At 43.2% G+C, this 26,441-nt stretch overlaps 1 protein-coding gene across 1 annotated transcript; it reads right to left on the reverse strand.

The window, feature by feature from the left end:
• Positions 1–257: 257 nt before the first annotated feature.
• On the reverse strand, positions 258–24,877 carry trim47 (tripartite motif containing 47; the record flags this gene model as incomplete). Its single annotated transcript, XM_084319666.1, has 8 exons — positions 258–4,061; positions 5,047–5,168; positions 6,013–6,035; positions 7,249–7,473; positions 11,889–11,984; positions 12,491–12,536; positions 15,118–15,308; positions 24,698–24,877. 8 exons carry the CDS (start codon positions 24,875–24,877, stop codon positions 3,532–3,534), a joined length of 1,413 nt encoding a protein of 470 aa, XP_084175792.1. The 3' UTR covers positions 258–3,531.
• Between the last annotated feature and the right edge of the window lie 1,564 nt (positions 24,878–26,441).

The raw sequence follows: 26,441 nt of genomic DNA on the forward strand, positions 1-26,441 counted from the left end.
TAGTAACCTTGTGTTTGCCCAAATGGAACTGCACCATTAACCTATGCCAAACCCTGCCCACGTTTCTCTCTTGTGACTCTTGTTTTCCTCAGACAAGTAAAATATTTTTAGGTCAATTCAGAAATGCTTTCATGTACCCGAGAAAAATTATTGTGACCTCCATCTTTGCAACTACTAATTAGAAAATACAATGATTACACAGACATATTTACAAAAAAATCTATACCGTGGCAAGAGAAAAGGAAAGTGCGTTGGCAATAGATTGTTTAATTAATAATAAACCTGCTTATTACAATCTTGATCAAGATAACCTAATTCTTAACCATAATTATTAACCATAATCCAGAATATGTGGTCATGTAAAAACATAATGACATAAGGTTGACAATAATGAAACCAAGCTAATTATCTGTGCTGTAACATTTATTAACAAATGCTTAAGGTTAGCTAGGCCTTAAACTGCACTGTGTGACATTTCTGGCGTAAAATAAAATCTTAATACAATCATTGTGATCAAAAACAGGAAAACATTAGCCAACATTCAAGATTAAATTCAAGATGAATAAAAGATATCGTTTCAAGATTAAATTAAATAGAAACATGGTAATCAACAGGACATTAAAAATCAAATCTTAGCATAGAAAATGTAAACAAACAAATAAATCTTAACACTTGATCCTGTGTCTAAATAATGAGAAGAAATTTGGCATGGTTGTTAAACCACAAAATGGTCAAGACCGTCTCGCCAATGTGAATATGACCTCAAACGGCAGTCAAGGAAACAGTTATCTAGATAGATAAATTCCAGAAATGATTGCTAAACAAAATAGGATTGCTTTACTCAGTACTGCACATATTTCATTGTTCATATTATAAGTCTTTTGAGCTCAGACTTCCTTCTCGGTCCGCCCCGGTGGGTATTCCAGAAGGTTGAAGTAAGACAATTGTCAGGCTAGGCTCGAGCTCAGACGTGGTTGAGCGAGATGTGGCACTTCCTTATTGCTTGGTTTCCGGGACGATTCCAATGAAATCAAATGTGATTAATTGTGAGTAATGGTGACATGGCGTGGTTGGGACAAAGCAAGCATTTCAGGACTTCACCGCAGAACGAGAAATTACTTTATAACAAGAAGTGTACAATGTCAGTGATAACATCCACATGTACATGTAAAAAGCAATACTTTGGCGGCAGCGAAGGAAAGTACATTGGCAACAGATTGTAATACTTAAGTCTATTCATTTAACCGTCAAGATAGCCTATTTCTTTATAGCCCTTATAATCCAAAAATGTGGAATCCAATTTTGTAGAATGTAATAAAACAAAAAAGGTTGACCACAACCATCCATTGGTTAAAAACAAAAAAAGAGGCATGGCACAGTCTGTAATTAAGTGATCGGGAATTCAAAATGAGCAACAGTGGAGAGGCTTCGGATAATTAAGATTGATTACGCTGAAAAATCTCAGCGATTGATTATTTGATCTTGGGTTTGTGGAACAGAGGATTCAGGATTTATTTTTAGTTTATTGGTTAAACATATTTTGATATACTTGCTAATCCATCTTTTTGGAATACCCGCCTAAGGTTCTCCTAACTACCGAGTAGTCCATCCTGTTGGATCGGAACAGGAGCTAGTACTCTTGTACCTTTGTACTGCATTTGCAATGGGAAATTTGAAAATAAAGATACCGTGTTTACCATACCAGCTAGCAGAGCAAATAATACCAGCTCCCTTGCTATTGTCAGCTAAACTAGGTCGAAAAGGCACATTATTTAGGCTTTGACTAACAAACGTTAGCTTGCTACCAAACAACCATTTTTGTTCCTTCTATTCATCATATCAGCAAAAGATCCCAATCCAGCAGGGTGGACTTATCGCCAGTGAAAAGTACTAATAGTGGTTTCACAATTCACAACCTCACCTGGAGGGGATTAAAGGGTCACTATGCAGTTTTCGGGGGAGGGGGATTTGTTTACATTGGCATGAACTGCAATTAGTGTACAAAACATATTTACTATTCATGTAATACTTGGAATTATTGTATCTTATGTCATCAAAAAAATAACCAAATAATTTTGAGGCACCGTAAGCCCTTTTTGAATGTTCGTAAACACTGCGGGACCTGTCATGGTTAAGTGTGGTAGTGAAAGGGTTAACCCTTTGTTGTGTGGCAGTGAACGGGTTAACCTTCTGTATTGTCGCAGTGAAAGGGTTAACCCTTTGGTAGTGACTTTCAGGAGGATTTCTAGCTTCGAACAAGAGTTCCAGGGACCAAATTTTCCTCAGAGGACAATTAGTTTATTCAATTATGCACCTTCAAAGAAAACCTCCATTAATTGACCTATATCAAGCCCCACCCTATTCTCTTGATTGTGATTGGAGGATCAAGAAGAGAGGGCGGGGCTTGAGATAGGTCAACCACCAACATATCGGAGGCATTACCCGAATGGAGAATATCAGTCGAGCCGAGGACACCTCTCACACGCAAGAAGTCGAGGAATGTTTCAATTGGAAATGTTTTTAAAATGCATGTAACAAATAAAACGAGAGCAATACCTTCAGCGCACTGTAGTTTGTTCCTGTGACAAAGGCTCTTTAGACAAGTATAGAGAAGCCTACATTGTAGGTATAGGTCCAAAACAACCTGCTTTTAGATTTCCAGGCTCACAATTTGAAAGAGAAACAAGACGTCTCTATTCAGCTTGGTGAGACACCTACGTTTTTCTTACCTAGCAACACGTTAGTTTTACGTTAGACACGTTTTCTGTATCACAACTTGTTCAAATGTTATGTTTTGAACGCCAACAAGCAAACAAATAATTGCTCATATGTTTTGGCAAAGTTCATCTGCCTCCTCCCTAAAGAGTCCTGGTTGACCTACTTTACAAATCGTGTCCAAGTGAACACCTGGAGAAATGTTGAGAAATAAAGGTCTGCAGCCTGCCTCCTGGGTGGTTGTTCAGTAATAGTGGCATATCTGCAGCCTGCCTCCTGGGTGGTTGTTCAGTAATAGTGGCATATCTGCAGCCTGCCTCCTGGGTGGTTGTTCAGTAATAGTGGCATATCTGCAGCCTGCCTCCTGGGTGGTTGTTCAGTAATAGTGGCATATCTGCAGCCTGCCTCCTGGGTGGTTGTTCAGTAATAGTGGCATATCTGCAGCCTGCCTCCTGGGTGGTTGTTCAGCAATAGTGTCATATCTGCAGCCTGCTCCCCGGGTGGTTCTTCAGTAATAGTGTCATATCTGCAGCCTGCTCCCCGGGTGGTTCTTCAGTAATAGTGTCATATCTGCAGCCTGCTCCCCGGGTGGTTCTTCAGTAATAGTGGCATATCTGCAGCCTGCCTCCTGGGTGGTTCTTCAGTAATAGTGGCATATCTGCAGCCTGCCTCCTGGGTGGTTCTTCAGTAATAGTGTCATATCTGCAGCCTGCTCCCTGGGTGGTTCTTCAGTAATAGTGTCATATCTGCAGCCTGCCTCCTGGGTGGTTCTTCAGTAATAGTGGCATATCTGCAGCCTGCTCCCTGGGTGGTTCTTCAGTAATAGTGGCATATCTGCAGCCTGCTCCCGGGGTCGTTCTTCCCGGTGCTGAAGAAAGGGCAGACGGGCTCGGTGAAAATGGCGGCAAAGGTGTACAGCTTCTTCATGGTGACGGCGTCGTAGAAGCTGATGTGTCCGTTGTCGTAGTCCAGGTACACGCCGACCCGCGGGGAGTTCCAGTGGTCGCTCACGGTGAAGCGGCCGTCGTCCAGGCTGGCGTACAGCCGGTCCTGCTGCGACAGGCTCCAGTAGCCATCGCTGGGCGTGAGGCTGACGAAGCCCTTCCTGTTGCTGTACTGGGTGGTGACGCCCAGATACCACACCCCCTTGTCCCTTACGTCCACCTCCCAGTAGTGCTTCCCGCTGGTGTAGTGCGCCGTGCCCAGCACCCCGAAGAAGCGCGAGAAGCGGCTGGGCAGGTCCGGCTCGTAGCCGCGGACGAGGCACTCCTCCACCTTTGTGTCGAAGTCGCTGACCACGAGGTTCGGGTGGGCGGTGTCGGGGTCCAGGGTGAGGTTCTGAGGTACTGGGTGAGAGAGAGAGAGAGAGAGAATTACTTCCATGAAGCCGTAGGACTTTAGTCGGACCAGTAAACAAGATGCAATGCCTCTAGTCTCTACAGCAGTGGGATGAATGTGTTTAGGAGTGTGCTTGTAGGGTTTAGTGTGTGCTTGTAGGGTTTAGTAGTGCGCTTGTAGGGTTTAGTAGTGTGCTTGTAGGGTTTAGGAGTGTGCTTGTAGGGTTTAGGAGTGTGCTTGTAAGGTTTAGTAGTGTGCTTGTAGGGTTTAGGAGTGCGCTTGTAGGGTTTAGTAGTGTGCTTGTAGGGTTTAGGAGTGCGCTTGTAGGGTTTAGGAGTGTGCTTGTAGGGTTTAGGAGTGTGCTTGTAGGGTTTAGGAGTGCGCTTGTAGGGTTTAGTAGTGTGCTTGTAGGGTTTAGTAGTGTGCTTGTAGGGTTTAGTAGTGTGCTTGTAGGGTTTAGTAGTGTGCTTGTAGGGTTTAGGAGTGCGCTTGTAGGGTTTAGTAGTGTGCTTGTAGGGTTTAGTAGTGTGCTTGTAGGGTTTAGTAGTGTGCTTGTAGGGTTTAGGAGTGTGCTTGTAGGGTTTAGGAGTGCGCTTGTAGGGTTTAGGAGTGCGCTTGTAGGGTTTAGGAGTGCGCTTGTAGGGTTTAGGAGTGTGCTTGTAGGGTTTAGGAGTGTGCTTGTAGGGTTTAGTAGTGTGCTTGTAGGGTTTAGGAGTGTGCTTGTAGGGTTTAGTAGTATGCTTGTAGGGTTTAGGAGTGTGCTTGTAGGGTTTAGGAGTGCGCTTGTAGGGTTTAGGAGTGAGCTTGTAGGGTTTAGGAGTGAGTTTGTAGGGTTTAGGAGTGCGCTTGTAGGGTTTAGGAGTGAGTTTGTAGGGTTTAGGAGTGAGTTTGTAGGGTTTAGGAGTGCGCTTGTAGGGTTTAGGAGTGAGTTTGTAGGGTTTAGGAGTGCGCTTGTAGGGTTTTTGGAGTGCGCTTGTAGTGAAGTGAACTCACTGGTATGCAGCACATGCATCATCTTCTTCCACATGATGAGTTGCAAAGGCCCCAAGAAGTCACTCCAGTCAGCAAGACAGTTCGCTGGCTCAAGAGAGGCGAAGGGCTCGGCTTTCATCACTCTGTGGAGAACGGCAGAGAAAAGCACGACTCACAGAGCTGGAGCCACAAACGAACAACGCTATGCCTCAAACTAAAAGCAGGAAATGCAGTTCCATCTGGGGAAAATGTTTGAGAACCACTAACATGGCTATCCTCTACCAGATTCAGACTTGATTTTTATATAATTTTAGCGCCCCCTATTGATTGACTTGAAACTGTCTGGTAGGGATGGGTTATGAATAGAATCATTTCTATTAATAACTTTTAGAAAAAAGGGTAGGGAATATCGTTTGTTTTAATACGCACAAAACGTTTTCGACCGTCCGGCCTTCATCAGTGTGCAAGTATTCATAACTTTTGCCATGACAACTCTTGACAGTCCTGATACTTTTACATCAAATGTGTTTTTTTTTTTTTTTTTTTTTTTAACCCATTCATTTTTCACTTAGGCCTTTCTATTATACTTTATACTAATGTGTTATACTTACTTAGTTTATTAAATCAAGTACACTATAGAGTTACTAGTTGGTTTGTACTAATCAGTAACGTGCAAAATAACTATAGAAAAGAAAAGTGAAAAATACTGTGAATCATGAGAATGTGCAGAAATATCCTATGATATTTTGGCCATATGGCCCACCCCTAGGATCTGGTGAAACATAGACATCATGGGGTTCTAACCCGTTTAGTGAGCGATACTGACTGCTTAGAAGTCCATTGGTTAATACCAGCTGTAAGGTTCGACATATTTAGTGAATAAATAAATAAAATATAAAATATATAAAGAAATAAGACAATAAAGATCATGATAAACATTCACACATTTTAGAGCAGATAAGCGGATAAAATAATAAAGCCACTTACTTTCTGTATGTCTGAGTGAGACTCTGTTGGAAGAACAGAAGCACAATAATTGTTGAATTCATTTTATTAACAAGTCAAATTGCAAGGCTAATCTGTTTTGTTTAAACCCTTACGAAAACAGTATCATGGTTCAATGGTAATGTCAGTCACCATGGTACTGGCCACTGTATAAATAATTTACCATGGTACTGCGATGGTGAAAGTTGTGGATAACCATTAGTACTGATGGTAATATCATGTATTTTTTTGTCACTACCATCATCGTAGTGACAAACGAATTATGGAAAACCCATGATACATTTTTGAGAAAACATGATACCTTTTAGAAAATACCATAAGCCCTATAGGCTATACAGTAACGAGGCCCACCGCAAGTAGACTAATAGTAGACTAAAGATAAACTGAGCTGTTGATACAAGGATAAACAGTAGACAACGGATACATTTGTTTTCAATATTTGTTGTATTCTTGGGCTGTAATAGGTTTGTTTATGTTGGTAATGTATGTCAACATTGGAGAGAAACAGAACTATGTATGGATTTATGATGGGGTGAGAAAGCTCCAAATAGCATATTTTCCATCTGCAAATCAAGCTCTTTCAGAATAAATGTGAATATCACCCTAATTCATATGGAGAAAAGAATTCCAGCCTGGGCCTTTACATCTTAAAAGTCTTGCAAAATGCACATGTGCCATAATGTGCCGAAAATATAGTAATATAAACCCAAAGCCGTGAATGATTCTGCAACTGTGTCTGGAAATAACACATTCTGTAGCTAATTCTGCAGTTTGTGAAGTTGTTCCATATGGTGTCCAAATGTCCTCATAGCGTCAATAGATACCAATATGATCATATTTACTGTGTGTTATGCTCATGTGGTGGAAGGCCGTCTGGCTTCCCCCCTCAATACACTTGCCCATTGTCTCTATACCACCTACCTTTATCATCCCCCCTTCCGGCCCCCATGTGTCTCCCCACCTCCATCCTTCACCCGTCCCAATAATCTCTTTCCTACCTGGTCACCTGACCACACCCCCTTTATCCAGGTATAAAGATCTACGTTAATATTATTCTAGGAGCTCTCTGGGGTATCCTGGCCTTGTAACCCGGTGGAGTCATCCGCCATAAATCTAGACTAACTTGTATTACGATAATCAGGTTGAGTTAATAAATCTGTATTAAAGTCTATTTGACTGAGTATATCCTTGGCTCCAGCTAGTTTCCTCCACACTCACCTCAAACCTGGTTGTGCCGGTGAGGTGGCACTGAATATCAGCGATGGCTTTGTCCACAGCCGCTGCCTCCAGCTCGACCATCTTCAGGTTGTCGTCCAGGACAGTCAAGGCGAACTCCTCCTCCACGTCCAGCCTCTCCAGCACAGAGTCCCTCTCGTCCAGCAGGAACTGGACCAGCACGCCCACGTCCGCCTCGATCTCGTCCTTCAGCTTCTGCTTCGTCAGCTGGGGGGGACAGAACAAACGGGAAGTGAGCTAACGGAGAGGAAGGAACAGGTCGACGGGTCCTTTAGGGTGCCAGAGTTTGCTCAGAACAACATTTTGCTGTGATGCAAGCCACTACAAAACGCAGCGACCCGCCGGATCTCCAACCTACCAAAGATCAGGGGTGTAAAGTACTTGATTAATTGTACTTTGTTACAATACTTAAGTACCGTTGTTGGGGATTTGTACTTTACTCAAGTATTATTAGGTTTGTATACTTGTACTCAATTACATTTCAGAGAAAAAATACATACGGTACTTTTTACTCCTTACATTTAAAATGCAGACCTACAAAGTACAAATCTTGCAGGTCCAACTATTTTTATTAGTATATTTGTTTCTCTGGCCGAACTAACGTTAACGTTATTAATCCTGCGGCCGCACTTTATTTAAAAACAGTCAATCAAATCCCCATCAATGGAAAATTAACCCGCCCATACCCATGCTGATTGGTCCTTGTGCAACAGTGCAAGACTAGAAATCTTTGATTAAACACCTGCTATCAGAAGAATAGACAGTCAGACAGTTTTTTACTTTTTTTTATTTAGTACTTAAGCAAGCCGTGTTGGATGGAGAAAAGTCGTATGGCCTATGCTCCATTGGGAGCGATGGGCCTAAGTAAGTACATTTAAAAGTAGAAACTTTTTTACTTTTACGCAAGTGTGTTTTTAGCCAGATACTCTGACTTTTACTTGAGTACGATTTTGAGACGGTACCCATACTTTCAATTAAGTATAATTTCTGGGTACTATTTACACCCCTGCCAAAGATAGATTTGACCACGCGCATGATCAACCTCCCCGGTTCCACCACAATGTACGCTCAACGTGACGGTGAATGAGGGAGAACTTGGTTGCCTTTTGAGTTTAAATAAAGGTTTGAAATAAAAGGCCATGGAGAACTAGGTCAGCATGGCAGGCAGAACGCCAAATCAGACACGAAAAGCCAAGGTTAATGACAAACCTCTTACCGCTTACCTTAACTGCACGGACAACAACGTATAGCGTATGATGTACATTTGGCCAGTTAGGGTACCTTATGTACTGCACCGGTGTATACTGTATACTTTACTTACTCATAGTATATATTCAGATTCTAAGGGTTATTGACCATATTTATTGTAACGTATAATATAACGGTCTGGCATACAGACCCTCATCTGCACCATTACACTGCCTACCTGCTCATTATGCTTATATTCAGAGTTAATTATATTGTTTACACCGTTTATTTTTTACTGTACTATAATTGTATTGCCTATATTTATGCCTTCTACTATTGCTACAGTACTACTACTACTTCTATTACCCTGCCCACACCTGTACCTCCCTCCCCCCCCACCCATGCTGCTATGACGGCTGAATTTCCCCAAGGGTATCAATCAAAGGAATATCTTATCTCATCTCTCTCTATATATACCTATCCACACCCGTCTGTATTTACCTGCACATAGTCTGTACTATATCTATACATATCCTACTCTTACTAGTTACGCTGCTGGACAGTATGACTACTACCATACTGTCTTTATAGCTGTATCACTGTACACATTATAGTATACAACTCTATACATACTCTGATTAACTCTGATTAGCACTACACTCAGTAGTACTAATTTCTATATTTTGTACCCAGTTTTATCACCTGTACATTGTATAATGCTGTGGCACTTTACTGTTACATTTGCACTCTGGTTGGATGCCAAACTTATTTTCATTGTACTGTACGTGCTGCTGTATAATATATAAGATTCAAATATAAATTTGAATCCAATCTAATCCAACTCACTCAAATAGTCCGTCTCCCTTCCCCTCTCCGTCCCTTCTCCCTGCACGACTTTCTTGTCCAAGAAATGTATTTGCATTCAGACAGCTGATGGTGGAATCTCTGGAATTTGGGGTTCGTAAAAAAAATAAAAAAGAAAAGGCCCCAAGGACATAGTGGCGCCAAACACAGAGTTGTGGTTCTTGCTGGTGATAACAAGCCAAGTTATCTGTCCTCCCTGACAAGGACAATGGAAAAGAGACAGTGTTTGTACTATAAAGGGTCACTGAAAGCGTCTCAACTCTGAGACAGACAAACAGACCACACTAGACTCTGAGATGATAGTGTATTTTCTCTCTCCTATGAGCTCGTAATAAATAATTTCATAAAAATCAGACCAGTAAGACCCCTGTGCTTTTTGACTGCTTTACACAAGCTAATGAAATACCTCCTCGTACTTTGCTTATGGGTGAAACCAGTGAACCACATAATAAAGATGGTTAATGTACCCTATGTGCATTAGCAGGCTGCTTTTGTATATAAGAATTTGTTCTTAATTGCTTGCCTGGATAAATAAAAAAGGTAAATATTTCTTTATTTATATTTTTTAAAGTAGCCCATCTCCGATGGCTTTGAATGGAGCACAGAAGAGAAAGCACTGCAAACTGCTGTAAGCTACAGAAACTGCTGTAAGCTACAGAAACTGCTGTAGAAACTGATGTAGGCTACATAAACTGCTGTAGAAACTGCTGTAAGCTATAGAAACTGCTGTATAAACTGCTGTAGGCTACAGAAACCTCTGTAGAAACTGATGTAGGCTACAGAAACTGCTGTAGGCTACAGAAACTGTTGTAGAAACTGCTGTAGGCTACAGAAACTGCTGTAAGCTACAGAAACTGCTACAGAAACTGATGTAAGCTACAGAAACCCCACTTGTGTCTTCTGCAGACCAGCTCGCTCTCCCCCCCCCCCCCCCCGGTTTTCTTTTTAACCAAACTGGGAAAAAATTTCTTTGTCCAAGAATGTGTTTGTACGCCTCCTGTAACCTTGCAGAGAGTTAACCATCAACCAGTGGTGATGACATAGACGTCACCTCCCTACAGGAGCCGGAACCACACATGACCATGAGTCACTGCCAAAGCTGGTGGGTATTCTAAGAAGACGCAACACGGATAGTTTGATGGGAATGGTCACAATTAGGGATGCCCCGATCGATCGGCCGGCGATCGGTATCGGCCGATATTCAGTATAAATATGAGATCGGTGAATTCCGATAATGCTTTATTTTCGCCGATCGTGAAAACCGATCGAAAAACATGATCCAATTCTTAGCGGAGATCTCACTCGCTGACTCTCTCAGGCACAGCACAGAGCTGCAGCGTACTGCTCCGCCTCCTCCTCCTCCTGCGCCTCCCGCACCCGTGTAAACACGGGTCTAGTCTAGTCTAGTGGGACCTCCGTGAGCTAACGTTAGCTACAGTTACAAAATGACCCAGTCAACTATTCACTTTTAGTTTAATACATGAGGCATTGTCAAACGCTATCTAGCCGGCTAGCTACTGATAGCTCCTGATATCAACAAATGCTCCAGCAATAATCTAGTAGTGTATGATACCTCCGTTAGCTCACGTTAGCTCACTACGAAATATCCCAGTAAACTAAATAGTTCACTGAGGCGTTGTCTTAAAGGGGAACTATTTTACTATTTCTTTCACTATTTGGGCACTTTTACACAATTCCTGTGAGTCTATGGAACACCTCTGTAATATATATATTTTTTTTATTCATTGTTTTGTATTTCTAATCAAGTCCTCAAAAACAGCATTTTTCTACCTCAAGATCTCGAGCTGTTTTGAGCCTGGGCTCCTAAACCACTGCGCAGCGTCGTGTTCGCCTGAACATTAACATGCAGCGGTGTCTTTATGACATCACATATAGGGCACATCTTCAGATGACTCAGTTCAGTGAGGGTGAATATTGTGAGAGGAGAATTGGAAGAATGCGCCAATATGAGAATTTTGAGACATAGATCATATTAATATAAGTTCACATAGCTAGGAAACAATGCTAAACACTCAAAAAGGCCATTTATAAGATAGTTCCCCTTTAACGTTATCTAGCCGGCTAGCAGTAGCTACAGATAGCTCCTGATATCAATGTCTTATAACATTGATTCGATGCGTATTCGAGCCCCTGGCTTCCATCGCATGAGGGCATGCTGAATATGATTTGACCAGAGTATAGGGTCCAGCTGCAGCGCCGGAGAATCCTGGCTGGAGCTGGAGGCTACTCAAGTAAACACACAGACAGTGGAGCTGTTTGCAGATAGCGAGCATTTTGACTTGTTGCGTGGTGGCGATGTCTAGCAGATAATACAACTACAAGTATGATTATATAATATATATATTTTTATTTAAAAAAAAATATATATATATTTAAATTTTTTTTTTATAAAACCAAAAACGATCGATATCGGATCGGTATCGGCCGATATGGCTCAAGACGATCTGTGATCGGTATCTGTGGCAAAAAACGTGATCGGGGCATCCCTAGTCACAATTCTCTACTTTGCCTATTCCCCCTCCCCAGAGGTTCACTGCATCGCTGTTCACCTTGAGGACACGTTTGGCGCGTTCGTCCAGCGATCTCACTGTCTCACATTGAGACTGCTGCCTGTCGAGCTTCATCAGCCTCAGCTTCAACCATTTCTGAGGGAAACACACATGTACACATCAGCTAAATTACTACATGTAAGATGTACACAGGCACATAAGATATACTCATATCCAACACGTCACAGGGTAAACAAACCTTTTCAAATGTTCTTAAAAAAGGCACACGCCAACATCATGGGAAAGGCTCTTACCAAGTTACCATCTTCTCCAGAGTCAGACAATAACATAGATACCAATCTCCTCTGTGTGTGTTCAGTAGGAAGCTCTCCGGCTGCAAGCTAGCCTAGCTTAGCACAAATTTATAAAAGCGGTTACAGATCAGCTAGCTTAGCCCGGAGTTGTAAACTAGGCTAGCTGGTCCATATTTGCTTCCAATGATTTGTGCTGAGCTAGACTAGCAGATTTCTACTGAACGCACAGAGAGGAAATTGTTATCTATGTTCTTGTCTGACTCTGGAGAAGATGCTAAGCGCATTCACCATAATATTGGCGACAGAAAACACAGGACAACGTAGAACCACAAAGACCTTGAGCCTTACCTTCATGTCCTCCACAACCTCTGGCATTGGTGAAACATCATGGTGTCTGACAGGAGAGCATAACAAGTGACAGGTCAGTGGTTTACAGAGTATTTTGTCCCATATAGCCCCAGACGTACCGTCAACACATGCATGTCTGTAGAAGCACTAAGGCCCAGTCACTGAATACTTAAAATTGTATGTGGACGAATAAGACAAAAAAACACAAGCAAATATATATATTTTTTCCCCTTTGCAGGGAAATCATAATGTTGCTCGCAATGGATGTGCAATATTTGAGAATGGAGAAGTCAAGTGTTCCTTTATTAATCACCTTATGTAAAATCAGGTGTCATAGTAGCATGGGGGAGGTGGAGGGGAGGTACAGGCAGAAAAAATAATAATAAAATGATGATACATCACTATGCTGTGGAACTAAATGAGAAAAACCTCCCAAGTTTTACTAAAAACAGACGGGAAGTCAGCCTCAGAGAAGCTAGGTAGCTAACCAAGCTAGGTCGCTGATCGTGGATTTTAGGAGAATACAGCAGGACACACACCACTGTGGATTAATATCGTGGACATGGTGAGCAGTTTTAAGTACCTGGGAGTTCACATCACGGAGGACCTGACATGGTCAACACACACAGACAGACACTGTTATTAAAAAAGGCGAAGCAGGGAAGATACTCCACTCCTTCTACTCTGGGGCTGTGGAGAGCATCTTGACTGGGAACATCACTGCCTGGTTTGGCTACTGCACTGCCCAGGACAGGAAGGCTCTACAGAGAGCACTACGGGTATTGCACTACCACCCCTGCAGGACTTATACAACAGGAGGTGCAAATCCAGAGCCTGCAGAACAATGAAGGACCCTCAAAAGTCACAATAGCATGTTGTTCAAGCTGCTGCGGTCAGGCAAGCGCCTTTGCATACATGCAGCAAGAACAGAGAGACTCCGACTCAGCTTCTTCCCCCAGGCCAGCAGAACACTGAACACTGATCTCTCTACACACAAGCACACATGAACACACACACACACCACACATCCTCACTTGCACAGACTTAATTTCATCTATGGATAATGACACCATCAGAATATTTGGAATAGACAGTTCCATTGTCCAGTGTAGTTCTGCCGTGTGTGTGTATGATTATAATCCGATTGTCTGTGTTACATGCATTTTTGCTAGTAATTAAGCCTGGGGAAAAGATTATTGGAGTCATGCATGCAAGTGATAATTACATGGCTGGATTTGGAATAGAAGACGCTTCCTCCTGCCTCGGTTTATCTGGGGAGGTGGTGCTCTTATCAAAAATGTAACAAACACTATTCAAACTATCAATGACCACTGGAAAGCACTTTCAGTCTTCCTAGCACCATGCCACCAACCACATGTAATGTCAAATCAAGTCTTATTTGATCGGCCACTTGAAAAGCATCTATCAAATGGTAAATGGAAAGCAACATGACAGCATTTATATACCAGTACTTAAAGCGCTTTACAATTTGTTCCTCACATTTGACCCATTCACTCACACATTCACACACCGACGGTGGAGGCGACCGTGCAAGGTGCCAACCTGCTCATCGGGAGCAGTTAGGGGTTAAGTGTCAAGGACACTTCAACACGCTGCCCGGAAGGAGCGTGAATCAAACCGGAACCTCCCGATTACCAGATGACCGGTCTACCTCCTGAGCCACTGTCGCCCCCCCCAGTGGTGAGGCAAGGGAGGGGGGGGTATTTCAATTTAGGACTCGAGTGTACAGCCGAGGTCCGTCTGTATCACGCTGTATGGACCATACAGAAATCCAATGTAGCTGAAGGCCATCAGGCATAAAAGAAAAAATTGTTTGGTTCCTGTTGGTTGTCAGTTAAGGCCATGGGTAGGTAGGGAATTTATTTTATTTTATTTGTTCCCACGGCGACTATGGATAGGGAATTTCTTTATTTAATTAAAATGTTCACGACAACATGGATGCATGTACTCTGCCAGCATGTTTAATATCCATAATACTAAAGGTTTGACTAAGATTTTTATGAAACTTTATTGTAAAAAAGAAATATATATATATATATATTTTATTTTATTTTTAATATATATTTTTTTTAACTCATAAAATAAATTGGGTCGCACCTAAATCGGCAGCGTCGGTCGGCAACCGGAACCAAACCATTTTTTCTTTTAGGCCCCAGGATGCTCAATGACTCTATGCAACACTAACCCATCCATCTACATTCACTGCACACACATCCACATGGACACACTCACCTTTAACATTCACTTTAAACACTTCACCATATTGGTATATATTTATTACAAACAGATTTGCACTACATTCATACCTAATTTTAGCATTGTGTACTTCATTTTGTACTGTAGGTTGTACTTTAGTTTGTATATTTTGTATAGTGTGTGGACTTTATTCTTTTAACTTGTTTACTGTATGAAGCACAATCACAGGGGGCTCATACAGAACCAAACACTTCCCTATAATGTGCATGTACCTTATGTGACAAATAAAACAAAACTTGAAACAAAAAAACTATGAATGTGTGTTTTACACGAGGCACAACAAGCAACGGTAAGATGAAAACAAACAATGACAAAATATCTCCCCGCGTGAGCGTCCTGGAGGAAGCTACCTGTGGTAACTGGACTCCCTGCAGATAACACAGATGGGCCTGCGGTCCGCGTGGCAGTACAGCTTCAGCTCCTCTCCGTGCTGCTCACACTGGCCAGAGTCCACGGAGCGCGGAGGGCAGTCCTGATCCTCCAGCTGGTCCACCAGGTTTTGAGCCAGGTAGTTCTTGGTGAAGCTCACCTTGCTGAACACCTGCAGTGTGAGAACAAAGACAGGGACTTGAAGCCAGGAGGGTATGAGGGGTGGAGGGAGAACATCCATACAGCAATATATCGTGCCGATAGTATATCGATACAGTGACGGCAAGTATCAATATGAAAAATGTACGATTTACTTTTAGCTTGACAATCCCATTTTACTGCAATAAAAATGATTGGAATGAGGTGAACAGACTATATTAATAGATGTTGTATATTTTTGTATATGTATATTTTTTATTGTAGATGTTAAGGTTTTCCATTGGGGACATCTTCCATAATGAACCTGTATTCCACATTAGGAATGTTCAGGGAAGCAACAGTTGTGATTGGGGGAGAAAAGAGGGCAGGGTTTGAGGGTATAATATGTAATTTCACAACACTAGTATACAACAAAGTCTAAGCTTAGCTTTCACCATAGTGCCATCATTGTAATGTTCTCCAGCAAGCAAATACTCTAAACTTTAAAAATTATACTGCACGTCACATTCTATAAATCTCTACTCTCAAATACAGAGAAATTACCTTCCACAAAGAATCTGTAATCTAGGCCTACTTCCAAGACATCTGGTAAACCGACCTTGAAGCTGTGCAATAACAAAACTTAGAAAACCTTTTACCCTGTTTCAAAAACAAATATGGGCACTCTTTTTTGTATTATATATATATATATGTGGATATAGGGGGTGAAATACCAGTAATGATTGAAACCATTAAAAAATAGAAATACACAAGAACAATGATTGAACTTCAAACATGTAAACAACTAAACAAAATTATGTGACCAGGGTGCCACATCTCAATAACTCTCTAATTTGCCCCCTACTTGCACAATTCCCTATTTCCATAATTACTTTTAGTTTTTACCCACTAAAATGTCTTTCATAACTCTTACATTTTCTATAGCCTAAGCCTACCCTGTTAAATCATTCCCATTCCACAGTATTTATCTTTCCTCTATATAGCTCTCCTATTCATTAAATTTATTTACTATTTCTACTCTCTTCATCTGGCTGCAGGACAGGGGGACCCTCCGTCAGTAGGGCTCAAGTTATTTTACACTTCATATACTTGTATTTTAAAAGGTTTTCCCCCCGTTATGAATAAATAAATTAAACCGGTTCAGCTAACTAGCTACATGCAGCATTTAGCGAGCTGGGTTAGCCGGCTCGTTGGCTAAATGCTCTGTGACGCTGGTTGAACCGTAGCTAGGTAGCCAGCAGGCTAAATGCTCCGCGACGCTGGTTGAACCGTAGCTAGGTAGCCAGCAGGCTAAATGCTCCGCGACGCTGGTTGAACCGTAGCTAGGTAGCCAGCAGGCTAAATGCTCCGCGACGCTGGTTGAACTGCCTGGGCCAGTCTGTCTGTCGAAGACCGAGGGAACCGCATCGGGCTTCAGCTGATTAGTGGTCTTCTGGACAAACCTCCCACCATCAACAACATAATCCGAGGCAATGAAGTGTTCGCTGCAGATCTTCATTCCCTGCCAACAACACTGTTTTTTTCACTGGTAGTTTGCGGAAATTAACCAACTTTCCTCTCTCTTTCACGCGGTAAAATTAGTTTGAACAGCCGGGAGCAATACAAAAAGAACCACAGCGGTTGTTTGGTAGGCAACGTTGCATTTACTGACTGACCTTCAAGACACTCCATGTTTATAGGCAGCTAACCAGCAGTGTATACCAGGAGCCAGACCAAACCAACACCGTGATGTCACCATCTAAAATGGCGCCGCCCATGGTGAAAACAGGGAAATTACATTTGAGTTTTCAGACAAATAAGCAGGATTTCACATTTGATTATAGGACCCTGTCTTACCCAAGGTACACAACAAACAAACTAGGCTCATATTGTTCAATGCTTCATCCCCCCTTTAAAGCATTAGTAGTAGACTAACCTATAGCTAAAATCGTATACCACACAATAACTGAAAACAGTTGGAATCCATTTATAGTATAGGGGGCTATTCTTCTACTCTTTCCAATGAATCCATGAGCCACTTCCTGACGTTTCTCTTGAAGCTGTGGAGGCTCGAGCTCTGCTTGATGCTTGTTCCAATCCTGGGCTCCAGAGAAAGCAAGGGAGCACTGACTGGCCTAGTTTGGAATGGAAATAAGCAGGCTTCAGGTTTGCTATGCTTGCTCTAGTTCTGTGGTTGTGGGATTCACTGACCGGGGTGAAGTAGTTCTGGGGGTATCTAAGCCAGGGGACCTTTAGTTGATAATATTGTGCACTATGTTGAGTCTGAGCTGAGTTAACTCTGGCCTCCACAGGAAGCCAGTTTAGCTCCTGGAAGTGATACCACCCTTACCAACTTATTTTGGAAAACCTGAAGCTTCTTTTTTATTGTCCCCGTCAGGCCCTCAAACCTACCATAGGCATAGTCTATAGGGGGCTTTCTCACTGCCATTTGGGGTCGAATCAGCTCCGCTCCGTCCTCGCTCCGTCCTTGGGTGCAAACTCCCCCCCTCCCTCTCCACCCTCTGGTTTGTGTACACACTGCAGTCTTGGTGCGCTCCGGGTTTTGTTTAAGGTTTGCGTTTTGAGCGTGTAAGCTTGCCAAGCCTATTTATTACTAGTTAGCAGCTAACATTGCTCACGTCAATTATATTGCATGTCATTGATCTACCGGTCTATCACGGCCGACTGGTTCATGGGCACCACTGGTCTATAGAAAATAAATGCATTCGAACAAGAAACCAATGTATAGACATAGGAATGGCAAAAAAATTGCCAGGCCTGAATGCAAGCCAGGGAAGTCTTGTGCTTGTAACGTGGCTTCATGTTTTCATCCACTGAGCCGTGATGCTCAACATGCTTGTTTGGTTGAGGTCTGAACTCGCCAAATTGCCCATTGAGAGAAAACGGTGCTTTTTCAATGTATGTGATGTATAGATTGGGGAGAGATGACAGCTAAAATGGTAGATCGAAATGTGCATGGAAGCAGAAGACGGTGACGGTGGTGGAACCAGTGATTTCACAGGCACAGGCCGCGTCAGCGAGGGTTTTGTTATGAATTCCTTAGAAGAACATCTGAGATTAGAGTGTAGGCCCAGAGCAGGAGGAGAGGGGTGACCTCTTTAATGCAACAGTGGATGAAACGTTTAATGGTGTGAAAGGTTAGCAGTCGTCATGACAGCACGTCGCATGACAACCAGGAGAGGGGCGGGGGGCCGTCGTTGCTACGACGAAGACCTATAAGTCGAACGGTGTTTCCGGGTAGAGCAGACTAGAATCTGACTCAGACTAGAATCTGACCGAGAGCGAGTAGGACTGAGATCACACAGAGGACCTTCTCTCCTCTCATCACGAGAGAGGGGGGGGGGGGGGGGGGGAGGAAGAATGCCACGACCTCAGTAGCTTCGGCTACCACGAGGATGGTCTTAGGCTAACGAACAGGCCTGAACACTATTGGACTGAATCACAAAAGGACAATCTGAACACACCGAAAGATCATTAGAATAGACTCTTCAAGGACGATACAATTTGATAACATCTGATAACATCTGATTATGAGGTTTCTGTTTAGAGAAATAAAACAACGCTTTTCCTCACAAGGTATCTCACGTTGTCGAAGTGTCGAATTCTTACGGAAGTGGAGGAGTATTATGGTTTATGGATTGCACTAATGGGGGAAGATAAGGATCTCATCTACCAGTATCGGAGACGTCAGGACCATTAAAAGTACACAACGCAGAGGAATTGGATGGAGAGCCAAACAGACGAAGACGTGATACTGGCCAGTTTGATCACAATCTAACAGTTGGTGCCGTGACCCGGATTTGCAAGAGATTAAAACAACGGGAACAGTTGGTTGTTGATGACAGCCAGAAAGCAAGAGATAAGAACAACGGATAAAGACTTTTTCAATAATGGGGCGACAGTGGACAACAGTCATCAATGTGTGGGAGAATCATGATCGAAGCAAGGCCGGCCAGCCCTGGGAGAGAGCGGCGAGTCGAGCGGTCAGGAGGCGAACCAGCGCTGTAGGGGAAACAGCGCTCCGATCAAAAATGTGAGTTCACTGTGCACACGGTTGTTTTGATTTTAAGCCAAATAAAAACGAACAGATAGTGAATCCGTAAACGTAAACATTTCTAGTTCGACAGAGAGAAGCCAGCTGTAATAATATGAGCAGAGAGCCATGGTGTTTTGAGGAACCAAGATGGGTTTTATCTACGGGGAATGAAAAACAAACGGGCCGGTGAAGGAAGGCAGTGTTCTAAGGGGTTAATTCCATTTTTGTTGGTCTGTAATATAAGGGTTGTTTTCCTCGCAAGAGGCGGGAACGCGGGACTGTGAGTCGGGAGAATCTACCTACGTTTCTCAGACCTACCGTCATTTGGCATTCAGTCTATTTTTGACCTGTTCAGTACTTGCATGTTAGTAAATCATCTATTGTCATGTGACCTGCAGACATCATTATGACCTGTTTGGCCGACGAGACTCTAAGGAAGTTGTTTTGTTGTTAGGCCTTGAAAAAGGAGGGCAGCGTTTGTTTGTGAGAGAGTAGCCATTATGAGACAAGATGGCCGCAAAAGGGGCCACGAGGGGGATGATACAAGATGGCTGTGATAATAACAGATAAAGAACCAGGAAATGACACGTCAACTAAAACACCATGGAGGAGGAGTAGGTCGCCACCTAGTGGCGGAGGGGGGGTAGTGCTGGGGAGTTTTCATTACCCATAGGGGAATATTTAGATATAGGCCTGTACTACCATCTAGTGGCGGAGTGGGGGAGTGATTCAATAGTCAATCTAATGAGCACAGAGAGTGGATTATTATTATGATAATAATATTAGATATAGAGTTTAATAATAATAAGATCGATATACAGGTTAATTAAATAAGTTTAATTATGAAATAAGAGGGAGTTCGATCTCCAGTGGGGCCTTCTCACACCTAATAAATAGGCAGAGTCTTGAGGGGACACGTCACCAGAAAGAACTGGCGCGCGCTGGGGGTCAACCGTGGGACAAACGTAGAGCGCCGAGTGGGTATCGTTTAGCTGCTGGTGTCACGCCGGAAGACAACAAAACAGGGAACAGCCCTGTAGGATTAGATATGGGTGTTGAGAAGGTGGGGGACTAATAGAGAACAAATAGGGGCTTGCAGAGGAAAAAAATATATAGAGAACGAGCTGCAGGCCCAAAGCCATGGTAGACTAATAGCAAAACAAGGGAAGTCGAATGGACAGACGACTGCCGGTGTTGTGTTTCTGCTTTCAAGGGGGGAATGACACCGACAGCGATGGAGATGACCAGGAGGAGGAGGAAGCCGCAGGGGCCAGGCACCGACGCCTGGTACACAGATCATCCACGACGAGAGAGAGGAGACGGCGGCGGTGGAGGAGCAGATGTGGAGAGGACAGCCAGAGACACTGAGCAGTAGCAGACCAGGGGAGACATTTTTGCCTAGGGGACCGCGCCCTGGGAGGGGGACCAGCTCAGGAAAGGAGCCGTCACTGAAAGGGGCCCTTGCCTAGAAGACGGGACCGGCCTGAGATGGGAGGTGTACTGTAAGAGAGGGAAGGGAGCGCTCTGATTTGGACGTGGGGTACCGAATAGGGGGGCCGAAGGGTTTAGGTGTGTCGTCTGAAAAGTTGCAATCTGTGTTTTTCTCTGTCTCTCTCTCTCTCTCTCCTCCATGACCGTTGTTTATCCTTTCTGGTTTGGGTGTGATGCGGGTAATGGAAAACAAAAGGAAAACAGCAGACGGCGGGGCCCTAATTGTTATGAGTCTATTTTTGTGTATAATTAATTGAAAAACCAAGTAGTCTTATGATTCTGAGGGGTGATAAGAATCAAGGGGGGATTGAGAGAAAACGGTGCTTTTTCAATGTATGTGATGTATAGATTGGGGAGAGATGACAGCTAAAATGGTAGATCGAAATGTGCATGGAAGCAGAAGACGGTGACGGTGGTGGAACCAGTGATTTCACAGGCACAGGCCGCGTCAGCGAGGGTTTTGTTATGAATTCCTTAGAAGAACATCTGAGATTAGAGTGTAGGCCCAGAGCAGGAGGAGAGGGGTGACCTCTTTAATGCAACAGTGGATGAAACGTTTAATGGTGTGAAAGGTTAGCAGTCGTCATGACAGCACGTCGCATGACAACCAGGAGAGGGGCGGGGGGCCGTCGTTGCTACGACGAAGACCTATAAGTCGAACGGTGTTTCCGGGTAGAGCAGACTAGAATCTGACTCAGACTAGAATCTGACCGAGAGCGAGTAGGACTGAGATCACACAGAGGACCTTCTCTCCTCTCATCACGAGAGAGGGGGGGGGGGGGGGGGGGAGGAAGAATGCCACGACCTCAGTAGCTTCGGCTACCACGAGGATGGTCTTAGGCTAACGAACAGGCCTGAACACTATTGGACTGAATCACAAAAGGACAATCTGAACACACCGAAAGATCATTAGAATAGACTCTTCAAGGACGATACAATTTGATAACATCTGATAACATCTGATTATGAGGTTTCTGTTTAGAGAAATAAAACAACGCTTTTCCTCACAAGGTATCTCACGTTGTCGAAGTGTCGAATTCTTACGGAAGTGGAGGAGTATTATGGTTTATGGATTGCACTAATGGGGGAAGATAAGGATCTCATCTACCAGTATCGGAGACGTCAGGACCATTAAAAGTACACAACGCAGAGGAATTGGATGGAGAGCCAAACAGACGAAGACGTGATACTGGCCAGTTTGATCACAATCTAACACCATGCATAGTTTTGTGGGTATTGTCCAGTTGTTGCTGTATGTTTTTATCTGCCCAAAATTCAAGCAAGCATGAAAGCATTACAGTAACGACGTTGTGTGTGTCAGCAAGTTGATACAGCAAGCCTCTCCCGTGTTTTGGTACAAGGATGCACCACGCCCCCCGCTCCCACTGGCGCGCACCCGGAACCACCTATTTCAGCGGTCCAGGTTTGGAGCGAATCAGCATCCCCGGGGGCATGATTTTTTTCCATAGCCTATGTTTGCGAAGACGCTCTCTGATTGGCTAGGGTTAGGCGGAAGAGACCCTTCGGCGCTAAACCAATCAGAGAGCGTCTTCGCACACATAGGCTACGGAAAAAAATCACGTTCTCAGTAGGACCACCACACCCTATTTGGGTGCGATCGGGCTGTGATTCGACCCTGAATGGTTAGTGAGAAAGCCCAGGGTCACCCAACACTGGGGGCTCACTTCTCAGATTGTATTGTACTCTCTGTATTGAACTGAGACTTCTGGGCACAGAATAAACTATTGTCTTTGCTATCCCATTTGTTAGCAGGAAAGACAAAATAGCTTCACTCACATATTCCATTTACGTATTGTGGTAGAGTTTCCTCAAACAAGATAAGCAAGGATGGAGGTTAACGCCCAATCACATCTCTATTCTTATTGTAATGGCCAGTATTAAAATTGAACTTCAGAGTCCAAAACAATCATCCAACGAATTACATTGTTCTCAGTAGGTATTAATTTCTTACACAAAGTTAATAAGGTTGTCCTAGGAACAAACTAAAGCGAATGCTTCTTGCTATCTGTATATAATAGTATAACCATAACTATAACTCCTCCATAACCAGTGCCCTCGAGCTCTATACCACCATTGGCTTCAACAACTCTTGCAATTATTTGTTGCAAATGTGTGACTATTACTGACTAAAATGGGTGGGGGGGGGGTCTAAAAGGGCGAAAGCTGAAGGATATGTCTGCAGTTTTAACATCTCACACATTCCAATGTGCACTCATTCAGGGGTACTACGACTATGCTTGCACCTCATGGTACCAAAGCACCTCAAAGGCGCTAAAAACAAAATTACAAACATCTCAAAACAAACTGGTCAGACTACTGCTTGACCTTACTCCTAGAACCCACCTCACCCCTGCCCACTTCGACAACCTAGGATGGCTTAGAGTAGACGACAGAGTACAACAACTTGCAATGGGCCTGGTCTACAAGATACACTACACGACCAAGGTACCCATGTACATGTCAAAATACTTCCCAAAGGTCAGTGAATACCACGATCACAACACCAGAGGGAGCTCCACAAATCATGTCAAACCCAGATTCGGCTCAAATAAGGGACTAAACACGTTTCGCAATTATGCCACATCAATGTGGAACGCCCTACCCAAAGCTGTAAAGGAATGTGGATCACTACCCACTTTCAAAACCTCTCTCAAGGGACACCTACGGGAGACTGCAATTCAACACTGGCCCCTGTAAATATCCTAACCCAATCATTCCAACCCCCTCCAATGTACAGTCATTTACCTAGTATGGTTTTGTCAATAGTTCAATGTACAATTGTGTTTGTTTGTACAGTGTCTCCTCCCCCCCCCCCTCAATGTACAGTGTTACTTGTTTATACAGTATGCCCCCCGCCCCCCCAACCACCTCCAATGTAAATTACCCAGTATGGTTGTCAATATCCCAATGTACCCAACCCCCCCCACCCAACCTCCAATGTACAGTTTCTACGTCAAATGTATATACTCCCTTTTCTTGACTCCTTCTGTATCACAAACAGTACTGTATTTGCAAATCTGGTATGTCATAAATGTATAGATGTAGCAGTACTGACTATCTGTATGTCATGTATGTCATATATGTCTATATGAATTGAAAATGGGGGACCCTGATGGAAACAAGACAAACGTCTTTCTCAGGTCTGCATCCCCTTAACAATTGTATGTATTGAGCCGTACTGTATTGTACCCATTCTGCAATCTGTTAAATAAAGTTTTCATTCATTCATTCAAGTAAGTAGCCCTAGTAATACAGAGACAAAATGACAACAACAATGTTCCACTCTCTGCATTAGGTTGTGTGGCTGTAATAGGTTGTATATCTCTTTTCTACTCTTTTTGTATCACAAAGTAAAAGTACTGTATTTGTAAATCTGGTATGTCATAAATGTATAGATGTAGGCAGCAGTACTGTCTTCTATCTGTATGTCATAATGAATTGAAAATGGGGGACCCTGATGTAAACAAGACGAAAGTCTTTCTCTGGTCTGCATCCCCTTAACAATTGTATGTATTGAGCCGTACTGTATTGTACCCATTCCGCAATCTGTTAATACAGTTTTCGATCAATCAATTCAAAACAGCACTGTATGTTGACAATGAATTATCACTGGTCGAAAACGTTTTCCTAGCTAGTATGTTTAAGTTAATTTCCAATCAACTCGAGTGATCAAATATGTAAATAATCAACAGCATTACTTTTAGCTAGTTAGCCAGTCTGTTATGGTACTACTAACGTTGGATCTCTATTTTTTACTAAATGTAAATAGCGTGCTATTACATGGCTGAGCTCCTAATGCAACATGCGTGATAAAAAAAAGCAAGAATCCAAAACAACAAGTAACCATTACAAACCGCTCGGCACTCGGGGCACTGGTAACCGTTGTCTGCCTGGCTTTGATCCCAATGCGTGCAGATGCAATGCCGACAGAAGTTGTGGCCACATTTCAATATGACAGGGTCCTTAAAGAAATCCAAACAGATGGCACAAGTCAGCTGCTTTTTCAGTTCTACAGCACCCGCGCGCGTAGCCATGTTTGTTTGTATCAACAATTACAACGGAGAAGAAGTGTGGAGGAGGAGGCCTTGCTGGGCGGCATGCGGAGATACCCGAGTGCTCTTCTTCTGCGGAGACGAGATACCCGAGGCGAGTGCTCTTCTTCTCTGGTCATCAGCCCCGCCCATATTTGCATTGGCAGCCAATTAGAAACACAAGAGAGAAACACAGTGGAATATGTCCTATAGATTGTTTGCAGAATGGGTACAATACAGTACAGCTCAATACACACAATTGTTAAGGGGATACAGACCAGAGAAAGACTTTCGTCTTGTTTACATCAGGGTCCCCCATTTTCAATTCATAATGACATTTATGACATACACAACATACAGATATACAGATATAAAAATCGAATCTAATCATTCTAATCTAATCATGACATACATGACTGTCAGATATACAGTAGTTACATTTGTGACATACAAGATATGCAAATATACAGTACTGTTAAACAGATCCTAACAGTAAATATATACATACAAGGGGGAGGGAACTGTACATTAGGAGGGGGTAGGAGGGGGGTTCAGACATTTACGGGGGCCAGTTTCGAATTGCAGCCTCCGTAGGTGCTCTTTGAGAGCGGTTTTGAAGGTGGGTAGTGATTCACATTGTTTTTTACAGCTGTGGGTAGGGCGTCACACATTGATGTGGCATATCTCAAATCTCAAAATCTCATATCTCAAATCAGCAAATCTCAAAACAAACTGGTCAGACTACTGCTTGACCTTACTCCTAGAACCCACCTCACCCCTGCCCACTTTGACAACCTAGGATGGCTTAGAGTAGACGACAGAGTACAGCAACTTGCAATGGGCCTGGTCTACAAGATACACTACACGACCAAGGTACCCATGTACATGTCAAAATACTTCCCAAAGGTCAGTGAATACCACGATCACAACACCAGAGGGAGCTCCACAAATCATGTTAAACCCAGATTTGGCTCAAACAAGGGACTAAACATGTTTCGCAATTATGCCACATCAATGTGGAACGCCCTACCTGTAACTGAGGGGTTACAAAACCCTGACTGTATTAAAGATTGTGATAGATTAAACCACTGCTAATTATTATTATTATTACTTGCCAGACAGTACAGTTATGAAATGGCAGACACTCAGAATAAGACGGCACGGTGACAAAGAAATATCATTTATAGTATTTATTATTATGCAGTAATTGTACAGAATGGGAATTAAGGGTCGCGCTTGTAAGGCGAAGAATATGAATAAAGTCAGTGAGTAGCAAAGTCAGTTGGAATGAATAATTCCTAAGCTGGGATACTAGACTAAACGCCGCCTGGCGTAGGATGGCACTATAGTGGGCAAACGATGGTACCGCTGGAGACAGGGGGTATCCTCCCAGAGATGTAAGCTCTGGAGGAAGGAAGAATGTTCGGATACTCAGTCTGTTCACTTGAAGAAAAGGGGGTTCTCGTACGGAATCCAGTCCTTACAATCCAAATGCTCAGCAGCAAAGCAATAGCTGTAATCCAATTGCTCGATAGCAATGACGATAGCCAGCTAGCTTCGGTCCTCG

This window comes from Notolepis coatsorum (genome assembly GCF_963971535.1).
Source record: "Notolepis coatsorum genome assembly, chromosome: 8".
NCBI lineage: Eukaryota > Metazoa > Chordata > Actinopteri > Aulopiformes > Paralepididae > Notolepis > Notolepis coatsorum.